This window comes from Cyanistes caeruleus, chromosome 1 (genome assembly GCF_971803275.1).
Source record: "Cyanistes caeruleus chromosome 1, bCyaCae1.hap1.1, whole genome shotgun sequence".
Lineage (NCBI taxonomy): Eukaryota > Metazoa > Chordata > Aves > Passeriformes > Paridae > Cyanistes > Cyanistes caeruleus.
In genome coordinates this window covers 112,921,244-112,937,909 of record NC_141701.1, presented here as the reverse complement: position 1 = coordinate 112,937,909, position 16,666 = coordinate 112,921,244, and the positions used below count along the sequence as shown (strand labels likewise).

The following is a 16,666-nucleotide window of genomic DNA, read 5'->3' as shown; positions in this document are numbered from 1 at the left end:
TGTGCAGAGTGCCTTTGCTCCCTACTGCTCTGGCCTGTTTCTGTATCCAGCTGAGAGATGCTTTGAGGCCAATTAATTTTTACAGCAGGATTTTGAAAACCTGCTAATGAAAAAAGCACGCATGCTATGAAACAAATAACTACAATTGCAATAGTTGGGAATTTAGCAGGACTTGAGTGGCCAGGGCAGATAGATGTTGAAGGAATCCAGGCTAGCATATACTTTCCTGATTTCAGGAGGATTTTCCCCTCTTTCTTCCTCTTCTTTTGGATGCTTGTCCATTTAGACTCCATGTAAGGCATCCTAAGGATTTTGAAGGGCATGTGAGAATTTCATGCTTCAAGGTGTAAGCCAAGCTTACAGTTGATATGGATCAGGAAGAAACTTCACTTGTGTCACAGTCTACATTATGAAAAAAACATCTTCTCATTTTTTAAAAGCAGCTGTTACAGGCTTCTGAGGAAGATGATGTACAGGGCATATAGGCCCTTTTATTCAGTATGTCATTTTCTCATCTCTAAATGTCCCCTAAAGCAAAGTCTTCAGATTTGTTTCTAGGATATTGATAAGATGCTTTCTTTATCCCAAGGCATTGTGTTTAGACAAACAGTGTATAGTTTTTTTGGGGAAACATTCTTCCTCTGCAGATCACAGTTGTGCTGTTTGCCTTCCTGATGATTCTCTCCTGCTGTATGTTCACCTCAGTCACGAGATGAGGGAGGTTTCTGCATTTCATTCTGGAGTGCCAGAGATGCTATGTTCTGCTGGGGGATCCTCTGTTTGCACTCTATACTTTAAGATAAAGCTGCTTTTCTATGCTGAGAGTGCCCTGGAAAAGACTGGCCAGGAGAATGAATATCCCTTCCTTAAAATTCCTGAATTCCTGGGATTCTCTGCTCCTGTATTCTGTTCTGGTACATATTGATCACCTCTCCTAGGACAGATGCCTCTAGCTACAAAAGCTGAAATGGAGCAGATTTTGGGGGGCTGGTGATGAGCAGGAAAATGGAAAGTATATGATTTTTTTGTTATAGCAAATGAATATTTGTGGAGACAAAGTATTTGATCTGATAACAGAGGTTCACTTGAAAGAATCAAGGTTATTTTATGTCAATTTTCTCTTTGCCCTATATAAGATGCATTTAATTATTTCATGCTATCTCCTTCTACTCAAATTAATCTGTCTTATATATATTGTTGTTCAAATTAGAATAATTCTTTAATCAGCTGTGTTATGCATGCCATAGTAGGCTAGAATAGGAAAGCTACTCCTAGCATACTGACGATGCATGTATTTTATTTGTTGTTGTAATTTAAAAGTAAAATCAGAAATATTGATTTCTACTTGACTGGAGAGATGATTTAGTTTGAATATCAGACTGATCTTAATCAGGTGAGAATTAATTGAGTTGGAGGTATTAGATATTCAGTGATGTTAACTGAACCATGAGCAATCTACAGAGAAGCTTTCTTTTGTACTGTGTTGGAAATATCAAACAGCTCGTACTCTACAATGTAAAACAATCTCTCCATGTTCATGCAACTACTTCCTCTGGCTCATTAAATGCACCAGTAATCTGTTCTGTGCATACTGAGTAATCTTCAAAGTAGCAAGCTAATGCATCATAATTTAATACAAAATGAAAAGCATAATAACTTCCCTTAAAAATGTTGCTGGTAATGTTTTGGATCATTTAATGTTTTTGTACACATTTTACAAATATAAGTTTTAAATTTTTTCCCTTGTTTACATTTTAAAGGGAACTGTTTCCTCCTCCTTCTACTGTCACCCTCAAATCCCCATGGTTATTTGGGCATCTTTTCTCTACTTAGTGGTACAGCCCAAGGAATGACCCAAACATCAGACAAAACTGTATTTTTTAAATTTCATTATTTATTTATTTATTTATTTTAAATTTTGTGTACAGGGAAAAATCTACCCCAGAATAAGTCTGGTCTGGATCATGATGCAAGCTGGTTTTTTTTTTTATTTTATTTTAAGAGTGTGATAGCAGTATCATAAGTGTTGAGAAAATATAAATGGTGAGATAACACCTCTGTAGGACTTTCTCTTAAGTAGTAAAATTGTAAAGTCTTTAAATAAACGAGAGCCAGACCTGAGAGGATCAATTTATCTTGATAATGGGGAATATTTCATTTATTTTGTGTACAAGGACATCTGCAAAATAGATGCATGCTTATAATTGATAAAATTATACAGTTCCAATATTATATGAAATGTACGACACTTCACAATATGAGGCAATATGAAAGTGCCAAGTATTTTTATAATCTGAATCTGCAAAAAAATGAACTTTCAGAAATAGCCTTCACACTACAAACAGTTCATACATTGAAAATAACCAGGATGATTCCTTGGTGTTATATCAACACAGTTTCCATGCAGCTGCTTGTCTGGAGATAAATCCTTCTTTTTATTCTTCTCTTTGCACACGGGAAGACTTTGATGTTTGCAGGAAGAAATAATTAACTATCTAATATTTAAAAATATTTAAAGTAAAGAGAAAAAATCCTTTAGAAATCTGCTACAAATATAATCTGATGGTGGTTGTTTCTCTTTATTAAATTGGAAAAAAAACCCCACAACTTTCGGTTTGTTCATGAGTTTGGGGGAGGACATAACATAACATTTCATTAAGTCTTTCCTTTACATACACAAAACTGAAACTTCAGCAGTCCAACACACCTGTTCCACCATTTCATTTTGAATGCTGCACAGTGAAGAGACCAGCCTAATTCTGTTTGGGTATAGGGTGGTATTGTAGGGTACATAAAGAGCACATGAATCATAAATATGATGCCTTGTTTCTGTTGTCCACTGTTTGTAGTCCTGCAGACACTGAGATTAACTGTTAAATTTAACCTCATCTGGTTTAATGGTGTGGAAGAAAATCATCGTCTTTATTCAGCAGAGCTGTGCCTTTGTCTTATGCCAGATGTTGGTTTGTCCCTTTGACTCAAAATCCTACAAGTTTTTTGTTTTTGTCATACAGAGAAAATATTTCTTGAACCTACGAATATATTCTAAAGTTAAAACGGGCAGGACACACTGGCTTTTTATCTCCTTTTTTTAAATTCGGACTTGTATGTCCTGGGACTTATAGGACATCTGGTGGTGGACCCCCACCAACTTTGTTTTAGCTTTCTGGCAATGCATCTGATCCTTTAAAATTAATACTTTAGTGTGTATTGCATATGCCTGTCTGACTGCTTGAATAGACAGGGAAATAATTTGTCCAGTCTTTATTCTGTGATAAGTGAACTGTTAGCCAGTTTCACCTCAGATTCCATCTGCTTCTCATATTATCTTGCTGTAAAGTCATAAAACAGAGTTGGGGAAAAAGCAATTAGAAATACTTTAAAAAAGCATTCTTCTTAGATACTGTTTTGTTCAGCAAAGATTAATGTAGACTGTAAAGATCTTTGTAAACAAAGTGTTCTTTACTGAGCCAACTTTGTAGCTATTTATCAAAGAAACCTTAATAAAAAGAGTGCTCTATAACTTAAAGAAGTTTTTCATCAACCATCAAATATACTAAGTTGGGCACTCAACTTCTTCTTTATACCTCCAACATACTTAGTATAATTCTGTATCTGAAGGGAATTACAGAAAGACTTTATAAATAGGATTTTTATTATAGAAATGAGTATCTGTACAGCTTTGTAGATAAATTAGAACACTTCAGAAAGCTCTCTTTTTTCTATTCTGTGACTTTACATATGTCAGGATCTAATTTCTTCTAGTTGTGTTATGCTTTGTCAGGTGGGTAAGTTGGGATAGGAAGACCCAGTGAAATCAGGCTTTTGGATCCAGGGCAGATCTGGAGATGCCAGGGACCAAACTCAACTTCGCTGAGCTGCTCAGGGCCGGAGATACTCCCTGCTGATGAGTCAGTCCTTGGAAGGACTCATTCATCTCTGGCCTTAGCCAAAAAGCCCTCCTGTCTGTCCCTAAAAATGTGGACTTCCCATCACAGGCAGTTCCCCTGCACATGCCAACATGCCGTAGTGAGCAGGTGAGAACTGGCAAAACTGAATTGCTCTGTATTCAGACATGACTGTTCAGCTTTTGTTCAGCTGACAGCAGACCTGTCTTGGCAAAGATACATTTTGGCCTCACATACCTGGTTGATTTAGAAAAGGTACTAAATTGCAGGCTTGCTTTAGCAGTTAAAATCTAAACTGTGTCTGTAATGGCCAAAATGTAATGAGACTTAAAATTTTCCAAACTGGGGCCAAAACTCATTTTGGATTTGCCTTACAATAGAAATGCAAAGCTTTCTTCATAAGAGATAAAGAATAAGTCCATCCTCAAATCAATGATGAGCTGTCCAGTGAAGTCTCTCCAAGCTGTAGTCTCGAGAAGAGATCTTTGCTCTGTGTGCATCCCCTCAGACAGAGCCTGTGGGGTAACCTATGTCAGATATGATGTCATGAACCATGACTGCTGCAGGTGAAAGGGGGGTCTGTAGCCAGTTTCCGTGGTAACTGGTAACCTGCAGCTTGCTGACGCAGTACTGGATCTGTCCATGTCTGTGCACAAAGCATTCAGTGATGGACACATATAGCTGTCCTAGAAAAGCCTTGGCAAAGGGTTGATTTGGTGGAGGGCAAGCCTTTTTCCCCTTTCTAGCAAGGCATTTTCACTTGTGTTGTGTTGTGCTCTGTTCCTCTGTTTATTTGGCTTTTTTGGAAATATTTGGCATAACTTTTATTGTTTGAAACATGACTTTCTTTCGTGTTACAGTTTGCAGTGAATTTTCAGACTGGCCCAAATTTACCTCTTGTTTTGTAGCTGCTTGAGGTTTTGTTTTGGTAGCTTGCTGCTTGCAGGAAGAAAAAACATACCAGCTCATGAACTTCTAAAGTCATGGAAAGCCATTTCCTGAAGTTGTAAAGATAGTATCATACACAAGATTATGAAAAGATCAATTCTGTTCTTTCTATAATGTGCAGTGTATTGGAAGAAGGTTTGTTTGGATTCTTTAGTGTTCTGATTACCCCTCATAGCTGCTGAAGTGTTAAATTACAATAGGTTTGTAATCAGATCCTATGTATCTGCTTCTTTTGTGGTGTCTTCTTGTACATCCTGAAACTTTGGTTAACAGTGCATATATTGCCTGAGTGAGGAATGAGTAAGGCTTGTTGGACATGGAGATTAATTCTTGGTTTGAGATATCTGGAACTATTAAGCACTATTTCTGACATTATTCTCCAGACCAGTAGTTTAAGCACTGTTTGTGCTGCTCAACACTGACACATTTAATTTCATGGAAGAGTCATAGAATTACAGACTAAGCTGAGTTCGAAGGGACCCATCAGGATCATCAAGCCCAGCCCCTACACAGAACACCCCAATCACACCATGTGCCTGAGACCACTGTTGAAATGCTTCCTGAACTCAGGCAGGTTTGGTGCTATGACCACTTCCCTGAGGAGCCTGTTCCAGTGCACAGCCACCCTCTGGATGGATATCTTTTCCTGATAGCCAACCTAAACCAGCCCTGGCTAGCAGCTTCATGCCATTTCCTTGAGTCCTGACACTGGTTAGAAGAGTGAAGAGATTGGTACTTGCCCCTCTGTGAGCAAGACAAAGCACAATTAAATATAAAAAATACATTTTCCAGACTCTGGAAGGTTGCTGGTGTCTGTAACTAAACCTGTCTTGCACTCTTTACAGGACTGCCAAAGAGAAGAGATGGATAATCAAGTTTTGTGTGCTCATATAAGGATGCGTAATCTGCTTTAACCTTTCTTCCTCTGTGTTGTTAAGCATCAGTAATGTTAAAGCTAAACAGCTGGAAGCAGTTTTATCACTTTGCAACTGTGCCTGGCCGTGTACCACAGGTGGGCCTTTTGAAGCCAGGGAATGCTGGCAATTGCAGTTCAGGCTTTTTTTGTTCACTGGGACATCACACCTTTAACCAATCAAGACTGGTGAGCTAACAAGTGAGAGGGACCTCCTGTTGTCTTCAGTGGTTTTTTACTTCACAGCTTCCAGAAAAAATGATTACTACTACAAAAAAAAAACCAACAACCTCAACCCAAAACCTCAGCACAGCATTTAAAGAAGTGCCTGTAGAGAGTATAAATCAAACTGGTCACTAGACAGACCATAAGCTTTCAAAAGCTTTGGATGTTTTTCCCAGAAAAATACAAAGGTCATTTTTAGAAATGTACTAATAGGTATGATTTTTCTGAGATGCTGATGTGGGAACAATCAGTATAAACAGTCCAGGAAAGAACAGAAGAAATGTCAGATTCACCTTTAAGAACAAAGAAATATTCTGATAGCTTAATAACACGTTTGCCTTGTTCTGAGCTTAAACGGCTTAGTAAACCTGAGCTGTCCAGGTGTTTCCTCAAAGCTGTGCTTGTGCATTTGGATGACTTCAAAACACATAGATCTTCAAAACTGGGTGTGGTTGTTAATAGATACCTTTGAGCACAGGTTACAGTGTCTTCCCAGATGGTAATTAAATGGTTAATTTAAACCAAATTTCTGCACACTTTCATCTGGTTTTCATGTGGAGTATGGTGGAGTTGCCAGTGTGTAACACTGGGTGCTGTGTTGGAGAAGGTTTTTAAGTGTTCATCAATAAATTATGTGTTTGAAGTAGGTAAGAAGTCAGTTCTTTGCAAAGTTTGGCAGTATAAGGACACTTAAATCTGTCATCAACACTTTTAACAAATACTACCTTGTCTTGTAAATTATTTTAGTGAAAGCCTAATTAATAATACCTGTGGACAAGCAGATTAATCTCACCTAGGGATTGCTTGCAGCTGTTGGTTCACTTTCTCAAAGTCTTGCCAGTAGTGTCCAGGATCCTAGAAGGTGGATTTTGTTCCATGGACATCAACTACTTAATATCCATTTCAGTAGGCATCTGCTATGAGCAAAGGACAGGACAGAAGTTGTGCCTTTATAGGCACAAATTTCTGCTTTCTTGTTTATTTAAGTCTTGATGTACATACATACTGAGCATAGGTAATGTGATTTACCTGTTGTATGATGTAGTACCATTAAGTTTTGATGTTACTAGATTAGCTGTATATTGTATTTTGCTAAGTATATGCAAGAAAATTAACAATTTCTTTAAGCCCTAAAATTGCTGGATACAAAATCATTACCAGGAAGACCTTAGAGGAGGAGAAATGAAGGGGATGTGGTAGGGGGGAACGCTGTTCTTGATCTGGCTCCTGGTTGATCTTGGACACATGGCTTTCTCTTTCTCTCTCTTTTCCATTTGCTAAATGTAGCTGATTACCTCTTCAAACAGAACAATTTGATATCTCCTGATAGAAATAACAACCAATTCTTATCTAGGGTTATTATTCAGTGAAACATCCGTAAGGGGTTCTGGTAACAATGAGACATAATTTTGGTTACTCACAGATAAATCCCATGTCCTTAGCCATGACTTTGCTGTTCTGTTTTAGTATCTCACTGACTCGTTTTTAAGTCTTAAGATCCTTAAAACAGACCAGGTACTTTCACTTCATTGAGCAACTTCATTGTTCTTAAATGCCAGAGATGTAGGTGATAGTCCTGAGTAGAGCATATGAAAAGCAACTATGAGGATCATGGATTTGCTGCAAGAATAACTTCAGAAATGGTATTAGCAACAGCAGTGTGTGTGTGAATGTGCTACATGATGAGGGGAGAATCCCAGTTAAAGTGTTGTTGCTAAACAAGTGACAAAGACCTTGCAAACAGTATGAGAATGTAGGCCAACTGTGATTATATAAATAATAAATCAGATCTGGTCTGCTACCTCCTACACATAGGGCTTTCTCACCTATTGTCATTTTTCTAACTTCAATTTAATTTGTCTTGGTTTTTTTCCCCCCAGCATTTACTAAATGCTGTCAAGAAACTGGTGTTCTGATGGTGGTCAAGTGTCGGCAGGAGAACACAGCACTGAAGGACTGTCTGGTTGGCTAGTAAGTCCCTCATGAGTTTTTGCTGGGTTTTTGTGCATGCCTGTACTAATCTAGAAATGTTAACTATTCTGAAAAGGGCTGTGCAGGGTTAGAGACTTGGATGTGTTTTCTGAAAATGGTATCTTTGCTTTATTAAAACCATGCTGGTCAGGGCCCTAACTGACAAGATCGTATTTCCCATATGAATATATGGCTACAGAGACTCTCTTCTTGATTCACCTGAGAACAAATTTCAGTCTAGAGGACCTGCAGCCCTTTATCTGCTCTGGTACATCACAGATGTGGGGATAGGAGCACACAGTGAAGCTTCTTCATAATCTGTTAGAGACAGGATAAGTTTGTTTTCATTTTGCTTCTGTTTTTTAAGATTTAGTCTGTCTTGAAAGTGTCCTGCTGTTGCGAACAGCAGTAGCAGGAGCAATGGGAAATTGTTATATATGAGAAGTCAACTCAATGCCATGGTGGATTGAAACATCTTTTTTGGAAGTCCTAATTTACCCCCAGTGCCATTAGGCTGAAGTGTTAGGTTCTTGAATTTCCCAGGGTGCAGGCTGTGAAATTTTTGAGTTTGACTGGGAGGAAAAAGGAGGTTGGTTTGGTTTTTGGTGTGTCCTCCTCTCTAAACCAGTGATTTAGATTAAAAATAAATGCCTTTGAATTAGTGAGAGTTACTCTCAAGTATTTAGGAACTGATAAAAAAATATATGCAGCTAGGCAAGAATTTAGGGCCTAACTGCAGTTAGAACTTGCTGGAGTTACTCAGTTTTACTTGTCTGTTCCTTCAGCTTTTAAAAAAGATATAATTAAATAAAATGCTTCTTACAAAAAAAGGTTTCTAGTGTTGAATAGTAATATTTAAAAAAATTATGAGAGAAAGGAATTTAATGTAATGATCAACGACCTCTATATCTACTGTTGAAGACATACAGTTGAACTTATTCCCAGTAGTTACTTGGGTGCATTAAAAAAATAAGTCAACTTCAGCAGCTTCCCATGCTCATGAGGGTAACCACAAATGAATTCTGCAGCTGAACTTAAATACCAAATGTGTTTCCCTTTTTCTGCATTTCCTCTTGGTGGCTTCACTTCAGAGGCTTGAAAAGGACTGTGCTTCAAAAGAGAACAGTATCATGCCAGATACCTCTTTTTATAAAGTACCTAAGTGTTAAAGGTATTTTACTGTTAAAGGCAGATGTGTGTGAAAGGAAGATCAGTTATGAGTGGTACTCATGCAATATCTGTTCAATATTCCAAGATGAAAAACAATATGTATTTTTCTGTCTTGTAGCTATTCTGATCCATCATTCTATGAAGAATGCAAAGCAGAATATTTGAAGCAAAGAGAAGAATACAGAGCAACTGGAATTAAGAAAAAAAGACAGAAATTTACTCAAAATGTGTGATTAAAACTTAAAATGAACTTTTTTTATATGCAATTTGGATTTCACTTGATTTAAACAGACTTAAATTGTCTGTACCACTCTGTGTGGCGTTTAACTGAAACATGCAAAATGAGAGGAATGGAGAATAAAATAATGTCTGAAATTAAGAGTCAATTTAAAACCTTTTTGTAATTAAAGATCTAGAGCATGCTACCACAGTTAGCAAGAGAGATTACAAAGGTGTGTTCCTTTATCTGGACTTGAGATTTTGTTACCAGTGTACAATTTGGAGTTTACAATTCCAGAATGTCCATTCTGAATTTAAAGCCTGTATCTAGCTACATGAGCCAGGCTACATAAAAACTCGAGGGTGAGTTAAGTTGTATCAGCTGATCACAGATGGGGTGTACACTGAAGTTGGTCTGTTAGTCACCATCTGAAGCTGATTGTGTATGGAGATGCACTTACTAGAAGAGAAGGGTGGCAAATGCAGAAGAACTACTCAAACCAATGTGAATTACCCTCTTCATTAAAATGTTGTCAGATGAGAGCCTGGTAGTACCTGTGCCTGCACTGTAACTCATTTTTAAGTCTACATTGTGACTCACTTTTAAGCCTACACTGTCAGAAGGGATGGATGCCTTGCATTTGTGCGTGGCCCAGACTGACCATTTCAACTCTAGAGGAGAAAGTAATCTCGGCCAGACCTTCCCTGAGAACAGAGAATAAGCTGCTATGCTTTGGAATGAATGAGTGACCACACTTGCAAAATTATTCCAGATAGAGGTGAGTAAACAACTCAACCAGGCATGGAAGATACAGATCACTGCTTGCAGGAACTAAGCATGTCCCTAATTTAAAAAGATCACACAAATGATCTTTCGTGTACTGATAGTTGAAGCTGCTTAATTGTAAAATGCTTCAATATCTTCACTAGAGATTACTAATATAAAGTTTTAGACACTATCTTGGAGTATCCTCCAAGCATTCTGAAATAAAACTAAGTTCTTAAACTTGGTAACTCTAATGCCCTGATTAGAGAAGAAAAAAAGTAATTTTCTGAGTAATGAGTTGGATTTGATACTGTTCCTTTAGAAGAGGAAACATTTTATTTATTTTAATACTGTTTCACCACAAACAGTATTCCTCTGTTCAAGGAGGAAATTAAGATTGACACGTGTATATGAAGGACTTTATGGTGCAGGTTAGTCATTGCACTTCATTCTGTGCCTTTTACTGGATTAATCATTAATAATGTTGCTTCAGCAGATTGGGTGGAAGACTGGATTTGTGGGTGACAAACTGAAACAACGTCTAGCATTCTGCCTTGTTAGGCAAATTTAAGGGGCACTCAGCTCTAAAGCTAACCACCTTGAAACAGCTTATGTGGAACAGTGTCCTACACATGTTCTCAGCTTCTTAGCTCAGGTGTTTAGGAAAACAAAAATCCCAATTAGTTGTTGTGCTGTATGTACTTTAAAAAGGAGGAAATTTAAGGTAGATGGTGACACATGTTTTTTAATGACAATGACTGGGTTTTGTCCCACTAGGAAAATTTGCTGTATTTCCAACCTCTGGAAAGCCAGCCTAGGTGTTTGAAAGTGTTGGCAAAAGCCCTTACCCAGAGGATTGGGGAGGGGGTTGTGCATTCTCCTGGAGGCAGTGTTGGGTGCTGCCAGTGGTGTGTGCCTGCACTGAGGGCGCACCTGGGTCAAACTCAGCTATGACTCAGGTCTGAGTCAGACAACAACACCAGCAACGGAGGTCTCCTTTTTGCCTCAGCAGAAATTGTGTGCAGCAGGTGAGGGGAACCCCCCAGTGCAGTGACCAGGACTGCAGGGGAGGAACGGATGTGTGGAATGGAACAAAACTCAGGTGAACCTGCAGGTATCGCTCCCCACCCTTCAATACAGGCTGTATGTGAATGGCAGCCACAACTCACATCTGTATGATGTCACAGCTGAAATTCCATCTACTGAATGCTACAGTCAGCCATTTATTTCTCTTCTCCTACATCTGGATTGTTGGAGCTCCTCCATTTTACTCTGTAATGCACTCAGAGCAGGGATGGGCCCTCGGACATGGATCAGCTTCCTCTATAATACACCTTTGGCTGTAATGTGATGTTCTCTAGCTTTGCATTCTTGGTTTCACACCTTTCATTTTCTTAGTATCTTATGCATACATATCCTGTACTTGAATAGCATTTACATCTTTTATTTAAAATTTAAATGAAAGAATGAGTACCATGACATGACAAACTCATACCACTGAATTACTTTCGGTTTTGGTTGTCTCAGCTGTAAACTCCTTTCTACTCAGGTTAACTGGAGGCAGTCCTGGATTCTAATCAGTGCAAGAAAACACAGCACAGGGGCCTATCTGTCCTCTTCAGAGCACTTGGAAAGCACCCAGGACACCCCCATTTTTCACTAGAGGCTGCACTTGCTGGCTGTATTAAAGGTCTCTTCAAAGTCCTTAGGGAGCCCCTTACAAATGGAAGATCTGAGAGGAAAGAGGGAGAAGGTGTCATATACTTAATTAAAAGTTTGTCTTCAGAGAGTAAAACCCAGACTTGGAGGGAAGATGAGGGGCAGTTTGTAACACACAGGGTTTTCAAAGGACAGTGAAACAGCCACTGCAATCTGAGATATCACCCAGAAATTAACCTGGAAGCCACAAACCCATTCTGCTCCACATTTAGTATGGCCATACTCCTTGTCAGTTAATTCCTGCAAGTAATTCCTCCATCTTGTTTACTCTGCTGATGAAAAAATGGTCAAATACACTTGCAATATAAGTGTTCCGCCTAGTTAAAAATTGGTACAGTAACAGTAAGCACCTGGGTGTTTCTTGCATGCTTCTCTCTAGATCAAACAGCCATACTCAAACATGATCATCTTACCACTTTCATTACTGTATATTAATGTTTGACTTGCTCTCTTCCATCTTAAAATACAATTAAAATAATTTTGCTGGACAGCTAATGCACAGGGTGGTTTTTTTAATGGTTCACCTGCAACTCAGTTAAAATTAGTATTTACCTTTACTGAGGTCATAAAAAAATAAAATGCTTTCATTGATTACCCTATGTTCATAAAATTGCAAATAGTAATACCACTCTCCCTAAAGAAAAAAGGTTAAAGAGCCTGACTCCTTAAAACCTCAAAAAATTATTTAAAAAAAAATAAAAAATCAACCTCCCCCACATCCTTTTTTATACTCAAACTACACAGAGAATCAGGGAAATACCTTAGACCTCTGTACCACTGTCCTTCACAGGGCCTGTCTGGAGAACAGAAGACAATACAGGTGTCAGTCAGGTACCAGAGCTCTTCAGTCTTCCTTTACCAACTCACAGCATCATTGGAGCTACAGGTGTCTCAGCACAGGAGTGTCAAGGTCTGCTTCAAGTTGGTTTTGGAAGGAAATTCACTCTGCTTTATCCCACCAGTATAGTTCACGTGATAATTACATGGGCCTGTGTTTCATTACTTGCAATGGGTATTGTTTTACTGTAACTCCACCATATGTCTCATGCTGCTCTTGTCTTTTTCCAGCTGTAAAAATTGGACAATGCATTACAGCTAATTTGGAGGTTTGCTTTCTTCAATATGGCTAGTTCACATCTGAGAAAAACTAATCGGCTGTACACCACAAAACTGGCAGGGAAAATTAAAATGATCAGATTATGAAAATACTTGAAATTAACCAAACAGTGCAAGTTTACATATAAGTTACAGAAGGTTCATCCAACTCACGAAATACCCAAATACGTATTCATCAGGTTGCCATCTGCACGTTTAAATCTGCAAAGCAACAACCTCCTCCTGCCCCAAAAGCTGGCTTTAATTTCTGTTAAATAGGGTTAGTGCTTTCTTAAATTAAAAATTGTCAAATTGGTGGGTTGGGGGAAGTTCTGAAATGTTCAAAGTTTGCACTCAAGTTAAAAGTTTCTTGGGGTCATTTCACATAATTATTTGAGAACTTTGGGCATTACTACATGCAATTTTACAGTTTCATGTAACACATGCACATTAACACCAGAGCCCCATTCCTACAGCTAGTTCTCCATGTAATTTGCTGTCACTGATGAAAAGATTTCACTTCTGCAAATGGAAAAAGCACTGTAAGCCATTAGTGGTTTGGATTTAAATGACTTTTCCATCTTCAGTCAAAATCTGATTGTAAGCTTTGGACCAACAGATGCTTCACAAGCCAGGGAGCTCCCAAGTGACTCCAAATCTGGGGACTTCCTTTTCAAATGTTACAGCTTGGACATGGCACTGAGTGATTGGATTGGAAATGCTGCCTGCAGCAAGCTCTCTGACATCAGCTCCTGTCTCCCTAGTTAGCAGCAGTGCTTCTGAAGTTCTTCTCAGCAAACATTGCTACTCCCTTCTCCAGCATGGGAAGGAGCACAGAATATAAACCAATGGTCAGATGCAAAACCTGGAAATTCTCAGGCTCTGTGCAGAAAACCGTAATTTTAATTTCACACAGGACAGAACAGGCTGACTGGGAACCTTTTGACAGAAGTAGTCAAAGCAGCATAGCTTAAGTAACTAAATCCTTCAGGTTTCAACTTCCAGGAAGCTACTTCTCCCAGAAGATGTTTAAGCAGGCTGCAGCAGATGGCTGTTTTTTTCCCTTGAGTCAAAGAGATGAACCTCAAATCTAATTGTTTGTATTTGGAATAACATTTACACACAATAAAGGAATTAAAACTTCAGTAAAAAATTTTGTGCCAAATAGGGAAAGATTTGTTAGTGAAACCAATTTCAAACAAAAATAAATTTATTTAATATCTTACACAGTAGAATTCCTTCATTGCACAAATCATATTAATGCCTGTTGGATATTACATTCCTTATTAAAAAACCCTCTAACACTGAGGTGGGGAACCCCAAAAGTAAGCTACATTAGAACTAGGTACCATATAGCTTATGCAGCCACATGAGAAATGTTTCTTTGTTATTACATAGGTAGTTGGTTCTATCAGCTAAAGCCTAGTGACTTGGATTTGTTTTATGCATATTGGATTTTGTTCTATTACTTTCCAAGAGATTGTACTCCCCTGAGTCAGCTGTGTTCATTGGTCAGAATAAATTCCAGCATCTGACACCATTTCCATTAATCACAGACAAGCCAGTATACGTGAGCAAGATAATAGAAAAATAAAAACAATACCTGGTGAATGGGAAACATTGTTTATGTATGCTGTTTGTACTACAGGAGAAGATATCTGGAAGGCATATTTTTGCCTTTGATAGACAAAGTGAAAGATGGGCTCTGTCTGAAGTACTTACTGTGCAGGGGAGTGTCTGGAACCACACAGATCACATAGCACCCTCATAGCACTTCTACAGCCCATCATTACTAAGGCTGTGCTACAGCCAGAGCTTCCCCCTGTATTTGCAAGCAATCTTAAGATAATTTGCTTCTAAACAGCTGTGAAATTAATTTTTATTACTTTGATGTTAAGCTGGATCTGTGAAGCTGAATACTTCACCCACCCACACATCTGTAAATAGCACATTCAGTATTAAATATCTTCCTGCCCATTACAAGTTAGGTATCATGCATCTAAAATACAATGCATTTTTCTTCAACTTTTTTGAACAGTCAAGACATTTCACTTAACCCTGTTGTATTAATCCAGATATGAAGCAGAGAAGTTTACAAAACAAACAAAAAATAAAGTATAAATTATATTTGTTTAGAAACAGTTTATGGCCTTAAGAGGGAAAAAAAAAAAAGAAAACATAGTACCTAGACACCCATAATCTATAAAGCGGTTAGTTGGAATTCCAGAAGCTCTGGTTCTCGGTGGCATACTAAAGACACCACAAAAACACTTATTTTTGTAATCAACAATGCAACAACACCAAGTCTGATTAAATTAAGGCTTTGTTTCTTTAACAAAAGGAAAGTTAGTAGCCTTCACCACCACAGGAATAAAGAGTCAGGGCTGTGGTGCTGTGCAAAGGAGGCACGATATGGAAAACTGCACTGTGGGCCTGCTGGGTCTGTGGCAGCACCACTGTGCAGTTACAGCAGCTTCCTTCAGCAGGAACTGAGGGAAACAAGATGAACCTCCAGGATTCACAGTGTTCAGCAGCATTACTTACGGTCCTTTGCAATTCACAATCAAGCCCAAAACGAGGCAAACAGAACAGGATAGCCTAGGGGTGATTTTTATCTTGCCACTATCTCATATAAACCAAGGTTGAAAAAAAAATAAAAATAAAAATTCACTTTTCTTGGTTAGAAATTACAGAAAAATGCATTTACAAATGAGAGGAATCAAAGCTAATTGAAAGGAGGAAGGAAGAGAGAATCCAATTCTTCATATTATGTCTTTTTCTGAAAAAGAACACTGCCAAAATATAAGCTCAGAGCTGGTGCAAATTCTAACACTGGATACCAAGTATTTTCTTGATTACATACAAATAGCAAACAAATACAGAACTAGATTATTTTGTTTTATTCCACAAACTCACTTTTCAGTGTAACCTTTAGCAAATGTATGTCATTTGCAGTACAAGACTATCTAGGCTCCATGCTAGATTTCTTTGTATTTACATTATACCAGCACAGCTTTAACATCAAGGAACTCACTCCCAATTTACAGCAGAGAAAGACTAGGCTTTCTGATTTGGAACTAGAATTAAAAATAAAGAAAGAACATTTCAAGCAATTTGTTTTCTCCCCTTAAAAGTTCGAGCATTAAGGTGCCTATTCAGAATCACTCCAAAAATGCCTCAGTTCATTCTAAAAATTGTTTAACTCTTGTGCAGACAGTTTTGATTACACCGATCCAGGTAATCTGCTGGACAGTTTAACAAAGTTGGATTATTTTTCATTTCCCAAAACATATTCTCATTGGGCTTTGGAGGACTTGGGAATACCCAGGAATTATCTTCCAGAGAGCTCTTTCCATAAGAATGGTGTTCCTGAAACGTTTTGCCATCAGCTGGAATTGGTCTCTCATCTGTCCAAGCTTGTAGGGTCACCCTTTCTGATGGGACCTGGGCATCTCTCAGCAGAGGGGGAGACACAGCATTGCCAAGGGCTTTATCGTTTTGTGAGAGGTTTTTAGAGACTACCCCAGATGTCAAATTCAGCTTTGAAATGTTCAAGTCAACACATTGCACTGGTGCAGTACAGGCAGCTGAAGGAAGAAGACAAAAAAAGATTTTTAAAATTACATTATCTAATGCATTTTTCATGTACTCCGAATGTACTACAGTCTAGCAGGGATGTTAAACACAGTTTCTTCAAGCCACAAGTTTTCAGACCATATTCAGTAACTACTT

At 38.3% G+C, this 16,666-nt stretch overlaps 2 protein-coding genes and 1 long non-coding RNA gene across 17 annotated transcripts in view; 1 reads left to right on the top strand and 2 right to left on the bottom strand.

Moving 5' to 3' along the window:
- CMC1 (C-X9-C motif containing 1) overlaps positions 1 to 9,897 on the top strand; it is a 42,040-nt gene extending 32,143 nt beyond the window's left edge. For all 4 annotated transcript variants that reach the window (XM_086850894.1, XM_023919838.2, XM_086850905.1 and 1 more), the window contains exons 3-4: positions 7,875 to 7,965; positions 9,254 to 9,897. In XM_086850894.1, coding sequence (XP_086707020.1) covers positions 7,875 to 7,965; positions 9,254 to 9,368 — 206 coding nt within the window. In that variant the 3' untranslated portion in view covers positions 9,369 to 9,897. The remainder of the gene's footprint in view (positions 1 to 7,874; positions 7,966 to 9,253) is intronic.
- A 1,651-nt stretch (positions 9,898 to 11,548) lies between these two features.
- LOC147655832 (uncharacterized) lies at positions 11,549 to 12,672 on the bottom strand. The gene is made up of 2 exons (XR_015276505.1): positions 12,600 to 12,672; positions 11,549 to 11,852 (listed from the first exon to the last, which is right to left on the bottom strand). It is a non-coding gene; the product is annotated as an uncharacterized LOC147655832 (long non-coding RNA).
- A 1,454-nt stretch (positions 12,673 to 14,126) lies between these two features.
- AZI2 (5-azacytidine induced 2) overlaps positions 14,127 to 16,666 on the bottom strand; it is a 28,762-nt gene continuing 26,222 nt past the window's right edge. For all 12 annotated transcript variants that reach the window (XM_086850828.1, XM_086850854.1, XM_086850885.1 and 9 more), the window contains one exon: positions 14,127 to 16,521. In XM_086850828.1, the coding sequence (XP_086706954.1) occupies positions 16,133 to 16,521 (389 nt within the window). In that variant the 3' untranslated portion in view covers positions 14,127 to 16,132. The remainder of the gene's footprint in view (positions 16,522 to 16,666) is intronic.